At 55.4% G+C, this 18,657-nt stretch overlaps 3 protein-coding genes across 4 annotated transcripts; 1 reads left to right on the top strand and 2 right to left on the bottom strand.

Annotated features, from left to right (window-relative positions):
• Positions 1-85: 85 nt before the first annotated feature.
• On the bottom strand, positions 86-6,398 carry BRICD5 (BRICHOS domain containing 5). The gene is made up of 9 exons (XM_062503855.1): positions 6,366-6,398; positions 5,870-5,971; positions 4,906-5,006; positions 4,497-4,620; positions 2,656-2,790; positions 2,128-2,280; positions 1,852-1,959; positions 820-973; positions 86-331 (listed from the first exon to the last, which is right to left on the bottom strand). Exons 1-9 carry the CDS (start codon positions 6,396-6,398, stop codon positions 237-239), a joined length of 1,005 nt encoding a protein of 334 aa, XP_062359839.1. The 3' UTR covers positions 86-236.
• Positions 6,399-7,412: 1,014 nt separating this feature from the next.
• Positions 7,413-9,069, bottom strand: PGP (phosphoglycolate phosphatase). Its single transcript, XM_062503799.1, has 2 exons — positions 8,340-9,069; positions 7,413-7,738 (listed from the first exon to the last, which is right to left on the bottom strand). The coding sequence occupies exons 1-2, from the start codon at positions 9,067-9,069 to the stop codon at positions 7,413-7,415; spliced, it is 1,056 nt and encodes a 351-aa protein (XP_062359783.1).
• A 384-nt stretch (positions 9,070-9,453) lies between these two features.
• On the top strand, positions 9,454-18,653 carry E4F1 (E4F transcription factor 1). 2 transcript variants are annotated; one of them, XM_062503986.1, is made up of 14 exons: positions 9,454-9,596; positions 9,994-10,133; positions 10,265-10,361; positions 10,998-11,203; positions 11,410-11,530; positions 11,803-11,955; positions 12,453-12,619; positions 12,939-13,166; positions 13,482-13,587; positions 14,192-14,409; positions 15,175-15,373; positions 16,011-16,171; positions 16,938-17,000; positions 17,196-18,653. In XM_062503986.1, exons 1-14 carry the CDS (start codon positions 9,461-9,463, stop codon positions 17,541-17,543), a joined length of 2,343 nt encoding a protein of 780 aa, XP_062359970.1. In that variant the 5' UTR covers positions 9,454-9,460; the 3' UTR covers positions 17,544-18,653. The 2 variants fall into 2 exon arrangements, with proteins under 2 accessions (XP_062359970.1, XP_062359969.1); XM_062503985.1 differs by having other exon boundaries at positions 13,479-13,587.
• Positions 18,654-18,657: the final 4 nt, after the last annotated feature.

Raw genomic sequence — 18,657 nt, 5'->3', positions numbered from 1 at the left:
TCCTAATTCCTACGGACGAGGCACAGCCCTGGAGCAGAGCTGCAGTGTCTGTGCTGACAGTGCTGAGCAGAGGCCTCCTGTTTCCTCCTGTTTCTCTAAACTCTCCTGACCTACAGCACGGAATCAGCAGGAAGCTCTGGGGATGTTGTAGGTGTTCCCTTCCTCGTGGAAGTTAGAGGCTTTTTGGGAATCCAGTTCAAGTGTGAGGGCAGAGAGGGCGGCCGTGGCTGCAGCACTTACTCGGGCAGGTAATAGAAGCAGATGGACACACAGATGTTGCTGGGGAAGCAGATGTCAATGCACAGGTAGATGAGGCGCTGCCTCCCTGGCCCTGCCAACGAGCAAGGACAGCAGTGAGAGCAATGCTTTGATCCTGCAGCTGCAGGGTCCCCAGGGATGCTTTGGTCCTGCAGCTATGGAGTCCCTGGGGAGCCAAGCAAGGGGATAGCCTCAGGGAATGACCTTTCTTATTAAAGCTGGAGTGAGACAGAGCAGGCTGACAGCTCAGCAGGCTGCTTTGGCTGAGGAGGAAGGTGACAGGGATTAACCAGTGATGTCTCAGGGGACAGCTCTGAGTGCTGGCTGGGGCAGAGGCTCAGGGCCCATCCCAGTGCTACGGCTCAGGACAGAGGGTGGGTACGAGCCAGCACTCTGAGATGGTGAACAATGGTCTGATTTTGCACTAGAGGTCACCAGTCCCTGTCCTGGGCCTTGGCAGCCTGTCCTGGGATGCATCAGCTGCTGTGCAGCAGAGCCTGATCCTCTTAGAGGTGCTAGAAAAGCTCTTGCTTCCCCTGCCAAGGGAGCTGCCCCACTTACCGTGCCCTCTCCGCACCCAGAAGATGGATGTGTGCTCACACAGGGTCTGCACAGCCTCCCCCAGGCCCCTGGGCTCCACCTGCTCCCCTGCCACAATGCCCAGGAACTCCCGGTAGAACTTGGTCTGGTTGTTGTGCTGCAGCAGCTGCTCAGCCTGAAAGAAACGTCCCCGTTGGTTCTTCCCAAGGCATTTTGCCCCCTCCCCCCCGGCCCCACAGCCCTGCTGTGGCTCCCAGAGCACCCCAGGAATGCTCTGTACCCCAGCAGGTTTCTCCTGCCAGTTGCCCCAGCTCCCAGGCTGAGGCTGCCAGGTCTCCTTTTCTCTCTGTGGGTTGCTGGCAACCCCAGCACTACTAAGTTTTACTTCCATTTAGAAGCCTCAGGACTGGGCTGGTGCTTTCCTCTCCCTGCATCCCCTTTGTGAGCCTGTGTTCCTACACTTCTCTGGGAGTAAGGTGAGGACCAAGGAGCCACTGGAGGAAATGGATAGCAGATGGCAGAGACACAAAAAAATGGGGCTTTCTGTCTTCTGGAAATGGAATCTGCCCCTGCCCAGGCATCCACTGACATTTTGTTCTGAGGGTCCCTATACGTGATTGCCTCCAACTTTCTTCCCTGGGAGTTGGTAACAAGCCCCCTTTGTTTTTCCTCCCCCAGATTTTTGAGCAGGTAACAGAATCCAGTGGGAGCAGGTCCTGCAGGAGCCCTGCTATTCATCTCCATGGGACACATCCCCCTGCCCCAGCCTGCAGCTCAGCTGCTTCCCACGGGAGTCAGGGTATGGATAAACCCAGGAGCTGCTGCTCAGAGCTGGCTCAGAGCCCAGCCTGGGGGCACAGCTCTGCTCCTGGGAGCAATGAATCCCTCAGAACAGGGGCTGCCACTGCTCCCCCAGCTGGGAGAGACCTGTCCTGGGTCCTTGGGGGTGGAGAGTCACCCCTGCAAATCCACGCAGGGGAGAACATCCAGCGACCCTGTGCAAAGCTCAATCCATCCCCCAGCTATCCCGGGAATGCTGCAGCAGCTGCTCACTCTGTGCTCAGAGGTGTTGAGAGGTAGCTGCAGGGTCTGCAGGTCCCAGGGGTCCATCCTCCTCAGGTAGCAGGCTCGCTGCTCCAGTGGCTTGTAGCACACGTAGCCCTATGAACAGATGTGCCCCTGATGTGGAGCAGGCAGCACACACCCACCCCTGTCCCAGGAAACCCCTGAAGCGGACATTCTCCTTTCCCCTGCTCCGTGTTGCATGACTAAAGGTGCAGAGAAAGCAGCAAACAGGAGCTGAGGAGGCAGAGATACCCCAGCACTCACGTTCCTGCTGTCGTACAGCACCACGGAGCTCAGGTTGCTCTGTGAGGTGATGTAGTAGGTGATGGTGCTCCTGGCCTTGTCCACCACGGCTGTCTGGTTCCTCAGCGGGTCCTGCTGGCCCTGGAGTGTCACTCGGACGAGCTGGGAGCCAGCCTGGGCATGAGGAGTGGGAGGGCAGCACCCATCATCAGCTGCTCCGTGCTTGTGTGGGCAGCATCTCCCACCACCATCCCCAGCTGGCCCTGTGCTGGCCCCTGCTCCTTGTCTGGTTCAGCAGTGGAGAGGAGGAGGCTCTGACCCACAGAAAGGATGATCCACGACTCCATCCTCACCTCTAGTGCCCCTCATGCCAGAGGCACCAGGTGCTGGAGGAAAGGACCCGGGGACTCCCAGCCTCTGCCACCTCCCTGCACCTTCCTGCGTTGCCCAGGACTGATCCAGCCCAACCATCCCTCCTGGGAACTGCTTCCCACACAGCTCAGTGCTGCAGGCAGGAGGAGGCTTCCTGCCCAGATCAAGATCCCTTACCTGGGCAGAGCTGGGGGAGAAGCTGGGAACCCCCACAAGAATGACACCAACAACTGCAAAAAACAGCAAGGCAATGGACAAGATGATCCAGAAGGTCCTGGAGGGAGCTGGGCAGTGTGCTGTGGCCCTCCTGTCCTGGGAGCCAGGGCAAAAGAAGGAGGAACAGAAGTTAAAATTGACCCTTCTGCCAATTCTTCTTCATCAATGTGTTTCCAGCTGATGGCACAAATCCTTGTGCGAACTGGTTGGAGTGCAGAGCTGCCAAACCATTGCAAGCACCTGGAATAACGGAGCCTTTATCCCACAGTGCTGGAATTCCAGATCCAGCATCCTGGTAGCCAGCACTGCCACAGCCAGAAAAGCTGCAAAGCCCCCAGGGCAGGGCTGGAGCAGCAGCTTTCCAGACACAGGGAACAACAAATTAAATTATTATGGTTTACAGCAGATGTTCCCAGTGGGACTGTCAGTATTGGAATCAGACCCTGTGTGGAGTGACCCTGCTTCTGTTCCTCTCCCTGTGCTTGGCTGTGCTGGATTTTCTTGCTAAGTTGTTCTCCATGAGACCTAGGAAAAGAGCTTGGCAGTGCTGTGACATTTCTATTGGCTCTGTTAATTTACTTTAATTCTTATATTGAAGCAATTAAATTTAACTTCATGGCACATAATGGGATTTTTACAAAGCAGAAAATGTGCTTTCAATAATCTCAAACACAGCCCACATTTTAAAAATAACCTGTTTCTCAATCCTCTGAAGGACAGAGAAATTCAATCCATGCCCAGGATTACATGTGTTCCAGCTGCACGAGGATGGGCTCATCCAGCCTTGGGGACAGCTATGGATCTTTACTGGAAACAGGGAACTTCCAGATTATTCCCCCAGAAAAGCAATGAATTAGAACTGCTCATATCTGAAATCCTATCAATTCCAGCAGAGCAGAGCCCCAGCCCTGCAGTAACTGGCAGGTTTTCAATAATCAGTGGAATTCCCTCTGATGGGAAAGGTGCAGCTAAAGAGCTCCAGCAGCTCCCAGCCCTCGGCAGGGCACAGCTCACACCCACCCTGAGCACCTCAGCCGTGGCTCCTCTGCCCTGGTACCTAACTTGTTCACCCCAGGTAAGCCCAGGCACCTCCAAGGCACCTCAATCCTGCCTGGCAGGAGCTGAACTGGGGGTGCTGGGGATGAACAAAATCCTGCCAGGATCTGTGGGAATGGCAGGAGTTCAGCCCGTCTGGAGGGGGATCAGGCAAGCACAGAGTAGGCACTGTCTGAGTTAGAATCATGGAAACCTGGACTGGTTTGGGTTGGAAGGGACCCCAAAGCCCATTCAGTGCCACCCCCTGACACCTTCCACTGTCCCAGGCTGTTCCAAGCCCTGTCCAACCTGGCCTGGGACACTTCCAGGGATCCAGGGGTAGCCACAGCTTCTCTGGCACCCTGTGCCAAGGCCTCCCCATCTTCACAGGAAGGCATTCCTTCCTTGTATCCCATTTAACCCTGCCCTCTGGCAGTGGGAAGCCATTCCCTTTGTCCTGTCACACCCTTGTCCAAAGTCAAGTCCCAGACGAAGGACAGAGCCAGCCTTTGCCCAGGAGCTGCTGGAACAGGGAATGCTCACTGCAGGAACAGGGAATATCACATCATTACAGGAACAGGGAATACTCACTGCAGGAACAGGGAATATCACTACAGGAACAGGGAATATCATTGCAGGAACAGGGAATATCACTGCAGGAACAGGGAATGCTCCCTGCAGGAACAGGGAATATCATTGCAGGAACAGGGAATGCTCACTGCAGGAACAGGGAATATCACATCATTGCAGGAACAGGGAATACTCACTGCAGGAGCAGCACGGCTGGCACCGTCCCCTCCTTCCATCCTCCACTTCAGGTGAGGACCTGGCTGCTGCTCCTCTGCCTCCTGCCCATGAACAGACTGGGCATGGTCCCGGCTCCAGGCACACCTGGGAAAGCTAAACGTGTGTCTGTGGGACATAAATACCTGTCCCTCACAGCCACGGGGCTCTGCAGGAGGGGGAAACCTGAGGCCAGAGCAGGAGCTGAGCGCTGCTGTCAGTGCCTGGTGCGGCTCTTCCTGCTCACCCCCGGGATGGGCAGGAGCCACAGTCGGGGCCTTTGTGCCCCCTCGGGGCTGGCACGGCCCAACACGGGGCCAGGTGAGGCTCTTTGAGAGATCAAATGACCAGAGGACAGTGGCAGCCTGCCCATGTGGCAGCAGCAATTCCCACATTTCAACAGGAACTTGGTGCTGCCGGAGCTCCGTGGGCTGGAGCCAGGTGTTGATCCTGCTGTCCCAAACCTGGGCTGGTACAGACACACCTGTGCCACCCTCGAGGGACAAGGGAAAGGGGCTGTGCCACAAAGTCACCACCACAGCCTGCGCTGCACTGTCACTTGTGTCCTGTCCTGAGAAACTTCCTGTGGGAGCAGCGTTCCCTGAGCACCCAGATCTTGAAGAGTTCAGGAGCCCCCAGAATGTTCCAGACCTGCCAGCCAGATGTAACAAAGGTGTGGAGGCAAGGAAAAGCTAAGAATTTCTTCATGTAATGTCTATCCAGGGAAAATGCAGGTTTGGGACATTTTCCTATCAAGCACAGCCCAGGGTTGAACAACCTGGCTGAAGGGAGCCCCAAGAAAGGAGAGGGACTTAGGCCAAGGGCATGGGCAGGACAAAGGACTGCCAGAGGGTTAGATTAGATATTGGAAAGAAACTCTTCCCTGGGAGGGTGGGGAGGCCCTGGCACAGGGTGCCCAGAGCAGCTGTGGCTGCCCCTGGATCTCTGGAAATGTCCAAGGCCGGGCTGGACAGGGCTTGGAGCAGCCTGGGATGGTGGGAGGTTTTTAAGGTCCTTTCCCAAACTGCACCCCCAACTCCCAGGATTCCCAAAGCACAGCTGCACCAAAGCACACACGGAGATGAGACCACACGATGAGATAATGCTGGGGAGAGCAGGTTTGAGAGTTTAATGGGAATTCAAGTAGAGGATTAAGAACCATTTGGAAGTCAGAACAGAATGTGAAGCACTACTGACACCGCCACCAGCACATTCCTGCATCCCTGAGCCCAGGCAATGCTCCCTTGTCAGTGAGAGCTCTCAGCAGGGACTGAGGGATGCTGGGCTCTCTCCTGGCCTTTTCCTGACATATCCTGACACAAAAAGCACCAGATACAGAGATTGAATCCAAACCCACACTGTTACAATCACACACGACCTGCACTGAGTCCATAATGTCCATTTCCATGTTACCCAGATCAAAGGCAAGTTCTGCCTCTGGGACTTTGCAGTCCTTCATCTGGAGATGGGAGCAGGGAGGAGATTATCCACACTTCCTTCCACAACTCCAAATTACAAACAGCCTTTCAGAGGTTCAGCAATGCTCTCTGACTGCAGGGTTATTGCTGTACAAACAAGGTGACAAGTTACCAAGCAGGAAGTGGCATCAGCACTGCCTGAGCACCTCAGCTGGACAGGAAGGAAAACCAGTGCTTAAATTGAACTGTAGATACTGGAATCTATGGAATAAAAGCGTGTTATTTGCATATATAATTTTCATTTAATTCTGTAACTCAAAAGCTTTCACTGTGGGACTCAGGCAGCACAAAAACCACTCTGTGGTGAGCCTCTCATTGCCCAGTCCCACCTGGAGATCAAATAGAATCATCCCTGAGCAAGCCAGCACTTCTCACCACCCACCATGCCTGGCCCTCGCCGGCATACATGGAAGATCTGAACCTCAGGGATGGGAAGGAAGCACGAGCTATTGTCACACACAGCCAGGACCCACAGGGTTCCCTGTGGACAACTGTCCTGGGCACTACATGCACCCATGGACTGAGCAGGAATTGGGATTGTGCAGCTAAAGCCAAGGCAAGTGGCTCGTTGATGCTGAGGGAAGTGCAAGAGTTCAGTACACATCGATCCAGAGACTTCTGGGAAGCAGCAGGAGTGAAGGACAGTCCTGCATGGCTACAGACCCTGCATTACCAAATGCAATGGTTTAGGAGAATCATATCTGTGAAGTCCATTCCTCTCATCCTCCCTCCTGGGAAACAAGATATATTATCATAGACTCTATTTATAATTTAAATATATTCTGTTCTATCTTTATGCTCAGGGAATGCCTGTGTGTACATGCACTTTACACACACTCAACCTTGGACAGACACTGTGTGCAGCAGCCAAGGTCTCGAATTGTGTGGGATCATCCCAGTCTGCATCTCAAGTGCAATGTGCAGTGGTCAAATGAAGGAGATGAATTTGTGTGACCCAACGTGGGGCTGTGTCCCCGAACAGGGCCTCAGCTGGGAAAAAGAATCACCCCATGGGCAAACACCATCTCCACAAGCGTTTCCAAACACAAGCAGAGTTACTGCACGTCCCAAGAGTCGTTTCCCTGAACAAACCGGGCTGAGCCACGGCCCAGCCTGGCCAGGACATGATCCTTCTCCTCAGATCAACCAGCTCCACTTCCCGAGCTCAGCCCAGAGGAGCCTGTGCCGTGGAGCACCACAAACACTGGACCGACGCATTTGTAATTAAACCCAGCCCCAAGCCCCAGCCCTGGGTGCCACTGTAACGCCCCCTTTGTTCCAAAGTGCATTTCAGACTGAGATGTAAACAGAATCATATCGAGAGGACAGAGAGGAGACAAGCTAAGGGTTCTAACTCCGGGGAGTATCTAGTGCGTACGTTACTGCCACAGGCTGCTGCCCGGGGCTGCTGCCCGGGCCCTGTCACTCCCCCAGCGCTGGGAGCAGGTCAGCAATGCTGTCGACGTAGAAATCAGGGACCAGGCTGTGCCTGGCAGGACAGCCACTGTCCTGGTGGCCCCGCACCTCGTCCAGCGCCGTGACCCCGGTGAGGGTGAGCAGCGTGGTGAGGCCGCAGTCGTTGCCCATCAGGATGTCCGTGTCCAGCCGGTCCCCCACCATGATGGTGCGTGCAGGGTCCACCTGGAACTCGCCGGCCACGCAGTCGAACATGAAGCGGTTGGGTTTGCCCACGATGAAGGCCTCGCGCTGCGCCGCCGTCTCCACGGCCTTCACCAGGCATCCTGTCCCTGCGGGGAACAGGCAGCAGGGATTAGGGGCAGAAGGCTCTCGGCATCCACACGAGTCAAGGCAAACCCGCTCAGGACATCGGGAATGCGGCGCCTCAGCTCTACAGGCAGATGGACGGGTCAGGCCCAAGAGAGGTGGTGCATAAGGCCTGCCAGGAGGCTGGATTCCATCCCGCAGCATCAAAAGGGAACTCCTATTCACAAGGAAAGGATCAGTAAGGATTCTCTCTCTTTCAGGGGTGCTGTGGAGGAAAGGCTCTGGGATGCCCAGGCTGCCTCAAAGAATCCCAGGATAGCTGGAGCTCGAGGGGACCTCTGGAGATCATCTAGTCCAACCCCCCTACGAGGCGGATCACCTAGATTAGGTGAACAGGAACGTGCGCAGTTGAGTTTGGAACACCTCCAGAGACTGAGACTCCGTGACCTCCCCGGGCAGCTGTTCCAGACCTCTGCCCCTCCCCACGGGAAGAAGCCCTTCCTTAGGCTGAGGTGGAACTTCTCGTGTTTTACCAACCCAACACCGAGGCGCCAAGAGCCGCAGAGGCCAGCACAGATCCCCCTCAGACCCAGGAACACCCCTTCCACCCCCCGCCCCGCGCACCGGGGATGCCGGCGCCGCCCTCGAGCGGCAGCCGGTGGTCGCGGTTGGTGCCGACGAGGAGGCAGTCGGTGCCGCCGCGCAGGAGGTACCGCAGCGCCTGGCACAGCTTGGCGTAGCTGAAGTGCTCGTCGAAACCCACGAGCACGGCGCGCACGGCGGGGTCGAGCGGCGCCTGCACCCAGTCTTTGGGCGTGGGGCCGGGCAGGGCGGCGGGCCCGGGGCCGAGGTGCGGGATGCCCACGGCCTCCAGCTCGGCGGCGAGCGCGGGGCTGCCCAGCACGTAGGCGGCGGCGCCGGGCGGCAGCGCCTGGCGCAGGTAGCGGGCGGCGCAGAAAGCCGAGCTGAAGATGTGCCGGGGCTCGGCGGCCGGGAAGCCGAGGCGCCGCAGCTTCTCGGTGTAGGCCGCGCGCGTCCGCCCGCTGTTATTGGTCACGTAGCACAGCCGCTTGCCCGCCGCCGCCAGCCGGCCCAGCGTCTCCGCCGCGCCGCTCACGGCCGCCTCGCCCCGCCACAGGACGCCGTCGCAGTCGAAGAGCAGCGTGTCGGCGTTGGCGAGCGCGGCCCGCGCCGCCTCGCCCTCCAGCCGCCGGCAGCGCCGCGGACCGTCCGCCGCCATCGCGTCTGCCATGGCCGCCCCGCCGCGCCCGAGCGCCCCATTGGCCGCGCCGCCCCCCGCGCGCGCTCCCCGCGCCTCCCCATTGGCCGCGCTTCGAGCGGACCGCGTCCTCATTGGGCGATGGTGCCGGCGGCCGCGCCCACCCGCCGAGAGCCGGCGCCGGTGTCCCCCTCGTCCTCCCGCGCGTCGCCGCCGATGGCGCCCGGCGCGCTTCGCTCTCATTGGCCGCCCTGCCCGAGGGCCCGCCCTCCGCGCGCTGCTATTGGCCGGGACTCGTTCGGTAACGCGTTGGACAACTCCGCCGTAGCTCGTCGGTAACTGCCCAGGCTCCGCTCCGCCCCGGCTCGGGGCTCGGCGGTCACCGGGGAGAGCGGAGAGACCGTGCTCCGACACCGCCCGGAACCCCCGCGCCGCGGGCGCGTTCCCCGCCGAGCCCCGTCCCGTTGTTATGACGACACGGCCGTAAAGCCGCCATCTTGCGGCGCGTTGCGACACGGGGGCCGCGATGGCAACGGGCGCGGGGCCGGCGGCGCTTACGGCAGAAGCGGCCGGGCCGGGCCGGGGCGCGGCGGCCGCGGGCTCCGGGCCCCCCGCGCCCCCCGCCGCCCTCATCGGCCTCCCGCCGCCCTTCGGCGAGCAAGGTACCGCCCTCGCAGGGCCCCGGCCGGCACTGCCGGGCCTGCGGGCGGCGCGGCCCGGTGGGTGAGGGCGCCGGGCCGGTGCCGCCAGCGGGGCGGGAGGCGGCGGGGTCTCCGGGTGCCTGGCCGGGATCGCCCCGCTCCCCTCCAGCATCCGCGGCCGCTGAGCGGGCCGGCAGAGCGGCGGTGCTGGGTGTACCGCGGTGCCGGGAGAGGCTGTGGAGCTGCTCCAGCCCATCTGGACGCGATCCTGTGCCTGGTGCGCTGGGATGGCCCTTCCGGAGCGGGGAGTGGGGAATACACCGGGCACACCGAATACACCGTGGTCCCTTCACCCTGACCCCTTCCCGCATCCCGTGGGGCCGTGTCCCGGCCCCGCTGACGGCGTTTTTCCCCGCAGACGAGGATGACGTGCACAAGTGCGGGCGCTGCCAGTCGGAGTTCAGCTCCCTGCAGGAGTTCGTGCAGCACAAGCTGCAGAAGGGCTGCCAGCGCCCTCCCGACGGGCTCGCCGGGCTCCTCGGCCAGGAAGGACAAAAGGTGACAGCGGCTTCTCCAAGCCGGGGCTGGAAATAATTAGGATGCAACGGTCTGTTGGGTTGGAGGGGAGGGAGCAGTGTGCTTGGACAAGCAGAACTTGCCTGCTGGAACTCTGTGCTCTGTGCCAGCAGGTGGTTCCTGCTGTCGAGGAGTCCATAACTGTTGCTCACATTGTTGTTGAAGCATCTTCCATAGCCGAGGAGATCAGCGATGCCTCGGCCATCGTAGGTGAGCTCTGGGGTGCTGCCTTGGCACCCCGGGTGGGTCCTGGGGTGTCTGTTCCCCCACCTGTGTCTTCTTCTGATGGCTTCGGGTTGTGGTGGGGTGGCTGACACCTCTGTGCTGCTGGGATTTGGGGCGGGCTGTTCCCACAGAGACGCAGCCCTGGGCCAGCTCTGCTATCCTCCCCTCTCAAGTCATGGAATGGGTTGGGCAAGGACCTTTAAGCCTACCCAGTGCCACCCCTGCCATGTTTAGGGACACCTTCCACTGTCCCAGGGTGCTCCAAGCCCCATCAAACCGGGCCTTGGACACTGCCAGGGATCCAGGGGCAGCCACAGCTGCTCTGGGCACCCTGTGCTAGGGACCCCCACCTTGAGAGGGAACAATTCCTTTGCAATATCTATTCTAAATCTACCCTCCTTCATCTTAATTAATACAACTAATAAATACAAATTAGATGTTAAACTCTATTCCTGAAGTGCCCATTTTATGCTGCCATAATGAGAAGGTTGCAAAGACTCGAGTTGCAGGTTTAAAATATCTTTTCTCCTTCTTCCTGCATGATAGGGTGAAACAGTAGATGGTTTGTGGGGTAAAGCTGTGTCCTGTAAAGAACCCAACTGTCTCCCCACCTTTTCCCAGGCAGTGGGCACATCAAAGAGGTCATTGTAGCAGGAGACCATGTGTTTGAGAACCCCAATGGCCACGTGGATGGGGAGGTCAGTGAGGAACAGGGCAGCCCTGAGGAGCAGGAGCAGGACATTTCCACTGAGCTGATCAAGGTGAAGCTGCAGGTGAACAAGGAGGGGCGATACGTATGTGAGCTATGCCAGAAGACATTTAAAACTGTGAGTATCCCCTCTGCTGGTGTGGGTTAGGGGGCCTTGTAGACTGGCTGTAAACTAAGAGATCCTAACACTCAGTGTGCTTTACTGCCTGCCACACTTCCCAGAGGGAAGTTACGCTTTCACAAAGAGCCTTGTTGTCCTTTACAGCTAAAATGTAAAATCTTTAAACTACTTGCAGCATCTTTTAAAGGAAATTCTTTCCCTAGGCCAGCATCCTCAAAGCTCACATGATCACTCACAGCAGCAGGAAGGACTATGAGTGTAAACTCTGTGGGACTTCCTTTAGGACAAAGGGGTCTCTGATCCGACACCATCGGCGGCACACGGGTAAGAGTTCTCCAGAATAAGAGTTCCTTGTTACTGGAGCTGTCTGTGGTTATCCATTTGCCTCCCAGTGGAATTCCTTGCTGCTTCCCATGTTTTGCTGAGCTGAGACATTGAGCTTCCCAGCATTTGGGGTTCTGGGAGGCAGTGGAAGTTTCTGGGATAGGCACAGTCGTGTGCTGTAGAAAGCTGAATATGTTCTTCAGCCTGTCGCACAGAGCTGATCCTGGCAGTGCTGGCTTTAACATGATTGTTTTGATTCTTGTCATTTCCAGATGAAAGACCTTACAAATGCAAGAAATGTGGGAAAAGCTTCCGGGAATCGGGAGCTTTGACTCGGCACCTTAAATCTCTGACACCTTGCACTGAAAAAATCCGCTTCAACATGACCAAAGAAATAGTTGTCAACAAAGATGATCTGCCTTCAGGTCAGTGATGCTGCCAGGACCTGCCTCCTGTCTGATAAAGCCAAACCCTGTCAGCACTTGGAATAGAAATTTGTTCTGGAGCAGGATGCCCAGAGCAGCTGTGGCTGCCCCATCCTTGGAAGTGTCCAAGGCCAGACTGGACGAGGCTTGGAGTGTCTTGAGATGGTGGAAGGTGTCCCTGCCCATGGCAGGGGGTTGAATGACCTGTAAGATCCCTTCCAACACAAGTCATACCATGATTCTTATTTATGATAAGAAGTATTTCCATGTTTTTGAGTTTATATTTTTTTATACCAGAAAAAAAGCAATCTATAGAGCAAAGCTATTTCCTTGAAGCTGGGTGTGAACTCAGGAATGTTTGAGACGAAGGTGATTACACCTTTTGGTGGTTTGGTACAAAAGTGGCCTTAACAGACAGCTTGTGCTCTAAGGCAGACTTTTTAGGGCACAGGGAGTTGCTGTGGGGTACATTTCCCTCTGTGGCTCATCCCTTGCAGGATCCTGCAGCTCCAACACAGACACGGTGTCCTCCATAGCGAGCGAATCCATTGAGGCCTCCCCTGTCATCCACCTCGTGACAGATGCAAAAGGCAATGTGCTCCATGAAGTCCATGTCCAGATGCAGGAACTTCCCATGGTGGATGCAAAACCCCTGGTGCCAGATGTGAGTGCTGTTTGTCTTAAACACCCTGCATGTGCTTTATGCAAAGAACACTTCACCTCATGAGCAGAAGTGTCTTGGGCACTGACAGTAATACTGAGTGTGGGAATGAGCTTTGGTTGTTTTCTGTGTGGGCTTGTCATCCCTTGGGTTGTCAGAATACAGATCCACCTCATCTTCCTCCTCAGCCCAAGGTATTCCCTGGTTGATCTTTCAACCCCATAGTGCAGCACTGGACACCCCAAAGAGAGTGACCCTCTCAGCAGTGTTGCTGTAAAAAATTGTGGATATGCTGTGCCAAAGTTCCTCTTTGTTCCTTCAGCAGCCGCATCCTGAGGAGCTGCCGTGTGAGGGTGAAGTGAACAGTGAGAACCTGCTGAGGCAGGCCATGAGGAATTCAGGAATTGTCATTGAGAGAGTGGCTGTGGAGGAGGTGCAGAAGCCAGATGAACCTGTGGCAGCTGCTCCAGAAGAGCTGGAAAACAAAGGGGTGGAAGTAGAAGAGGAGCCGTGTGGGGAGCAGTGTGCTAAACTGGAAGGAGCAGAGTCTGTATGTTTGTATTCCATCAACAGATTAGTTTTTTAACCTTCTTTGTCTCCATTTGGTTGTGGGCAGCACTGTTGTCTTCACATGTCTCTGCCGTGCCTGTGGCTTTGTGTCAGGTTTTAGAGTTACATTGTGCAGGTGTGATTTAAGGGAAATGGTACTTCATGCACCTGCTGTCTCTTTGCACAACAGAGTTCTCCTTCCTGTCAAAGCTGGGGTGTTTAATTGGGAATTTGGATAGTCATCCTAACTGGATGCACCAGTAAAAAAAAAAAAAAAAAAAAAAAAAAGCAGTTTCCCCCATTTTCTCTCCAGCAGACACCTGTAGAAAGAGCCAACGGGTACAAACGTTACAATTGCTCTCACTGTAACGAAGCCTTCAGTGAAGCTGCTGCCCTGGAAACTCACAGCAAGAGTCACACAGGTAAAGTGCTGGGGCTGCAGTGTCACACGAGCTGTGGGTCAGTGACCTCAGCCATGTTCAGCTTCTCTGATGAGGAGAGACTGCAGGAGCTGAGCCTGGTCAGTCTGGAGAAGGGAAGGCTGAGAAGGGATCCCATCAATGCATACAAATCCCACCAGGGGTGGCAGAGGATGGTGCCAGACTCTGTTCAGTGACAGGATGAGGAGCAGCGGCCAGAAACTAAAACACAACAAGTTGCACCCTGACATGAGGAAGAACCTCCTTCCATGACAGAGGGAAGAGCAGAGCCCTGACATGGCAGAGCCTGGAACAGCTGCCCAGGGAGGGTGTGGAGTCTCAGGAGACACCCCAAACCCACCTGGACACGTTCCTGTGTCACCTGCTCCAGGTGACCCTGCCTGGGCAGGGGGCTGGGCTGGATGATCACCAGAGGTCCCTTCCAACCCCAGCTCTTTTGGGGTTGTGTGAAAGCCCACACACATGGTTGACAATACAGTTCCTCTTCTTCTCCAGGTTGTTTTTTGCAACCATTCAGTTACACCCATACGAGATCCTTGTGCTGCGGGTTTCCCTGGATCAACCACGCATTTCTCTGTCCCTCTAGAGTACAAACCCTTCAAGTGTGAGGAGTGTGGCAAGGAGTTCACCAAGGGCTACCTGCTGAAGAAGCACCAGGAGGTGCACGTGAACGAGCGGCGGTTCCGCTGCGGGGAGTGCGGGAAGCTCTACAAGACCATCGCCCACGTCAAGGGGCACCGGCGCGTGCACTCGGACGAGCGGCCCTACGCCTGCCCCAAGTGTGGCAAGCGCTACAAGACAAAGGTGGGCCCCCCTCACAAAACAGAGGGTAGGGAGGCTTTGCTCCTCAGAGGACAAGTGCCAGCTTGCCTGCCTCTTATGGATGCCTCTTCCATCCCTGGAAGTGTCCAAGGCGAGGTTGGATAGGATTTGGAGCATCCTGGGATAAGTGAAAGGTGTCCCTGCCCATGGCGTGGGGGGTGGAACGAGATGTTCCTTAAGGTTGTTTCCAGTTGAAACCATTCAGTGATTCTGTGATCCGAAATTCCAGAATGATGTTTTGGTTTAGTGGACATTATTTCATCACATTTCTGAAGAAACTGTTCTTTCTTGTGTGGAACAAATATGTAATAACAGTGTCCTGGTTCTGGGGTTAATTTTTGCCGTAGCCAGGAGGGTACATGGCCAGAACATTCTGGTGTGGGGGAAAGGGGTTCCTCCTATCTATTACCAGGACAGGTGAATTGCTCACCTCTTTCTTGTATCCTCTATCATCATCATCAGTGTTGTTTTACCTTGTTTCTGCTAAATTGTTCCTATCTCAGCCCATGATCTTCACCTTTTGTGCCTCCAGTTCTCCTCTCCAGCCCACTGCAAGGGGAGGGAGGGGGGGAGTGGCTCATGCTTCCGAGAGTCTTGGCGAGAGCACTGACTTGGGAAATACCGTTCCTAAACCACCACCCAAGAAAATCACCCTTGTGTCCTATAAAAGACACTGAGTTCCAACCCTGCGTCCACGAGTCGGCCGTATCCTTCCTGAGCCCTTCCCTTGCCTCTCTGTGTTTGCAGAATGCCCAGCAGGTGCATTTCCGTACCCACCTGGAGGACAAGCCCTACGTGTGCCAGTTCTGCAGCCGGGGGTTCAGGGAGAAGGGCTCCCTGGTGCGCCACATCCGCCACCACACCGGGGAAAAACCCTTCAAGTGCTACAAGTGCGGGCGCGGCTTCGCCGAGCACGGCACCCTCAACAGACACCTCAAAACCAAAGGTGAGCAGGGCTGCCCTGGGATGAGCCTGCTCTGGGCTTGGATTTGGGGCAGCCTGCCCCTGGGTTGGGTGGGAATGGTGGTGAGGCTGGGTCTAATGGCCGGTATGGAAGTGGGGATGTTCTGGGAGGGAAATGGCTGAGTAAAGTTCTCACCAAGAATCTGGTTTGGTGGGGTTAGTGGCACTGGACTTGCTGCTCCTTTAGCTCCTAAGAAGGGATTTACAGACTTCTTCAGGTAGTGCTGACGGTGTTACTCCAAAGGAATAATACAAGTTTACCGGAGGAAAAAAATGGACTTTTGTAGGAGATACTGAGATGTATCAGCAGATAATATCAGTTATCTAAAATATGCCTAAATTCTTCCTGTGTGTTCTTCACACGTGGCTTAGAAACCCTGAGTGTTTTTACCACCTGAATTTACCCATGTGGTGTTTTTAGAATTGCACTGGAGAGCTGCTCCACTCCTGATGTCATGTGGGCTCTTCTGGGCTGTTCCTTGGCTTGTCCTGGTGGGCCAAGAGCCCCTCAGGTGACACTGGTCACTTGTCCATGGCGTCCCCTTGCTGGTGCTGCATAGCATCTTCCAGCTGCTGTTGGAGATGGTCACAAAAAAACGTTTTTCTGGAATTCCATGCAGGTGGTTGCCTCCTTGCTATGAAAGAGGTGGAAGAAGTGATAGTGTCAGAGGAGAGTCAGTCTGCTGACAACTTGGCAGCCACGGTCCTTTCAGAGGATCCGCACACAGTTCTGGTGGAGTTTTCCTCAGTGGTGGCAGACACCCAGGAATACATCATTGAGGTGAGAAGGGGCAGCCAGCCTGCTCTTCGGGAATTCAGCACGGGATTTGGTCAGGAAAAACTCTGCGGTTGTGCAGTTGTTCATGTTCCTGCTCCAGGCTTTTGGGAGAAGGTGAAACAGGTTCTTCCCTGCCCGCATGGCCCCAGGAGTCAGTGGGATTTGCCTTGTTTGGAAGGAAAGCACTTGGAGCTTCCCCACCCTCCCAAAGTGCTGTGTGTGCCAGGGAAAAGAGAAGGGGAGACTAACAGTGGTTCAGCAGAAGGCTGAGTCTGAGAACTGGCCACACCAGATTTTAGCTCCTCACAAGCTTGCTTCAGCTTTGCCTCCTCTTTCCCCCCATTCTTATTTATCTTACTTTGTCCCAGATAGTTTCTGTTGTTTATAACAGAGGCTGCCAAAAGCAATGAATTCTGTATTTCACTTTCTTTCCTCTGTCACACAGAACCAGTTCTCATTCCGGCAGGGTAACACAGCTCAATTATTGAGTGCTGTTGTAGTTTTTCTCCAGTAGGAGAAAAATCTGCTGCTTGGCCAAATCCTGCTGAGGGAGGACATTCCCTTTCAGTTATTTGTGAATATTGTGCATTCATTTTAAGTAGTTCCTGATAATGGGATTGCGAAGGAATGTCAAGGAGTTGCCTTTGGAGTAGCTACTGCATGTGGGGGAACAGAATATTTGTGTAAAAGGTCTTAGTGAATTATATCTTAGTGATAAAATTCTTTTTACTGGAACCTAAAAAGGGAATCATCTTATTTTGTCTTTCAGACCTCTACTGAAGATATGGAGACCAGTGAAGCTACTGAAATAATAGAGGGAACAAGACATGAGGTAAAGCAGCCCTTCAGTGACAGGAGGGATGACACATTCCAGACTCTGTTCCTGGGGTGAACATCTGGAGCAGCCTGGCGTGCAGAGCTGCTCCTGTCACTGCCCCGTAGTTGGCAGGTCCCTCTGCAGCGATAATTGTTCTTAATTCTCCCAGTAAATGCACCAAGATCAGTGCAGCCCCCTGTCCCCTCGCAGGTCGACAGCCACATCATGAAGGTGGTGCAGCAGATCGTGAACCAGGCCAACTCGGGCCACCAGATCATCGTGCAGAACGTCACCGTGGCCGAGGGCGCCGCGGCCGCCGACGCCGCCGACACCATCACCATCGCCACGCCCGAGAGCCTCACCGAGCAGGTGGCCATGACCCTGGCCTCGGCCATCGGCGACGGCGCCGTGCTGGCCACCGACGGCGGGCTGGCCGCGCAGGAGGCCACCGTCACCATGGTGGCGTCCGAGGACATCGAGATCATGGAGCACGCGGGGGAGTTCGTGATCGCCGCCTCGCAGGAGGGCGAGGTGGAGGTGCAGACGGTGATCGTGTGAGGGAGGGGCAGCTGCACGTGGCCCGGCTGCTCCAGGGTGGGGCTGGCCTGGCCCCTGGGGCTGCCCAGAGAGCGAGGGGGAACGTTCTGGAGGGAAGTGGCTTCGTAGGACGGTGCAGGCCTAGGACGGGACGGTGCGGGCCTAGAACGGGACAGTGCAGGCCTAAAATGGGACAGGACAGGCCTAAAATGGGATAGTGCAGGCCTAAAATGGAATAATACAGGCCCAAAAGGGGACAGTTCGGGCCTAGGACGGGACAGTGAGGGCCTAGAACGGGACAGTGCAGGCCTAGAACGGGACAGTGCGGGCCTAGAATGGGACAGGACAGGCCTAAAATGGGATAGTGCAGGCCTAAAATGGAATAATACAGGCCCAAAAGGGGACAGTGCGGGCCTAGGACGGGACAGGACAGGCCCAAAATGGGATAGTGCAGGCCTAGAACAGAACAGGACTAAAACGGGATAGTGCAGGCCTAAAATGGGGTAGGACAGGCCCAAAACAAGGCAGGGCAGGCCCAAGGTGTTCTCAGTCTAAAAGCAGTGCCAGGAGTTAAAGCCTCGGCCTGGTCACACTGAGGAGACTTAACAGGTCACAAGTGGCACTCAGTATTCTGTACAGCAGCCTCAAATTAAGGAAGATCCTTTGGGAATCAGCCCCTTCTGCCCACGGGACAGCAGTAATCTGGTTTTTTAAAGGATTCAGAAAGTGTAGCAAATATGTGGGGGTCTCACAACGGATTATTTAAATATATGCATTTAAAACAAGTTGAGAAAACCAAACCTAAGGAGTTGTGGTGTGTGTTGAGCACCACTGAAACACTCTCATGCCTTTAACCTCACTCTTTCAGGCCTCCTAAGGCATGGTACTGCAGTATTTCTCTTTTCTTTGATATCCTGGACAAGTAGCCTTATGTGCTGGTCTATGAATGCATCATTGTACCCTGCAATGCCAACCAGGCTGCTCTGAGAGCCAGTCTGGGGGCTGGAAAGCCATATTGTATAGGAATTTGGGTTTTTTAAACCATATAGGGATTTTTAATTGCATATTGTACAGATTTGGCATGTAAATAAATAACATTTTTTAAAATAAAATTATTTAAAGTTCTTATTATATT

This window comes from Cinclus cinclus, chromosome 16 (assembly GCF_963662255.1).
Source record: "Cinclus cinclus chromosome 16, bCinCin1.1, whole genome shotgun sequence".
NCBI lineage: Eukaryota > Metazoa > Chordata > Aves > Passeriformes > Cinclidae > Cinclus > Cinclus cinclus.
Note: the sequence above shows the minus strand (reverse complement) of the source record. Positions and strands in the feature narration are given on the sequence as shown.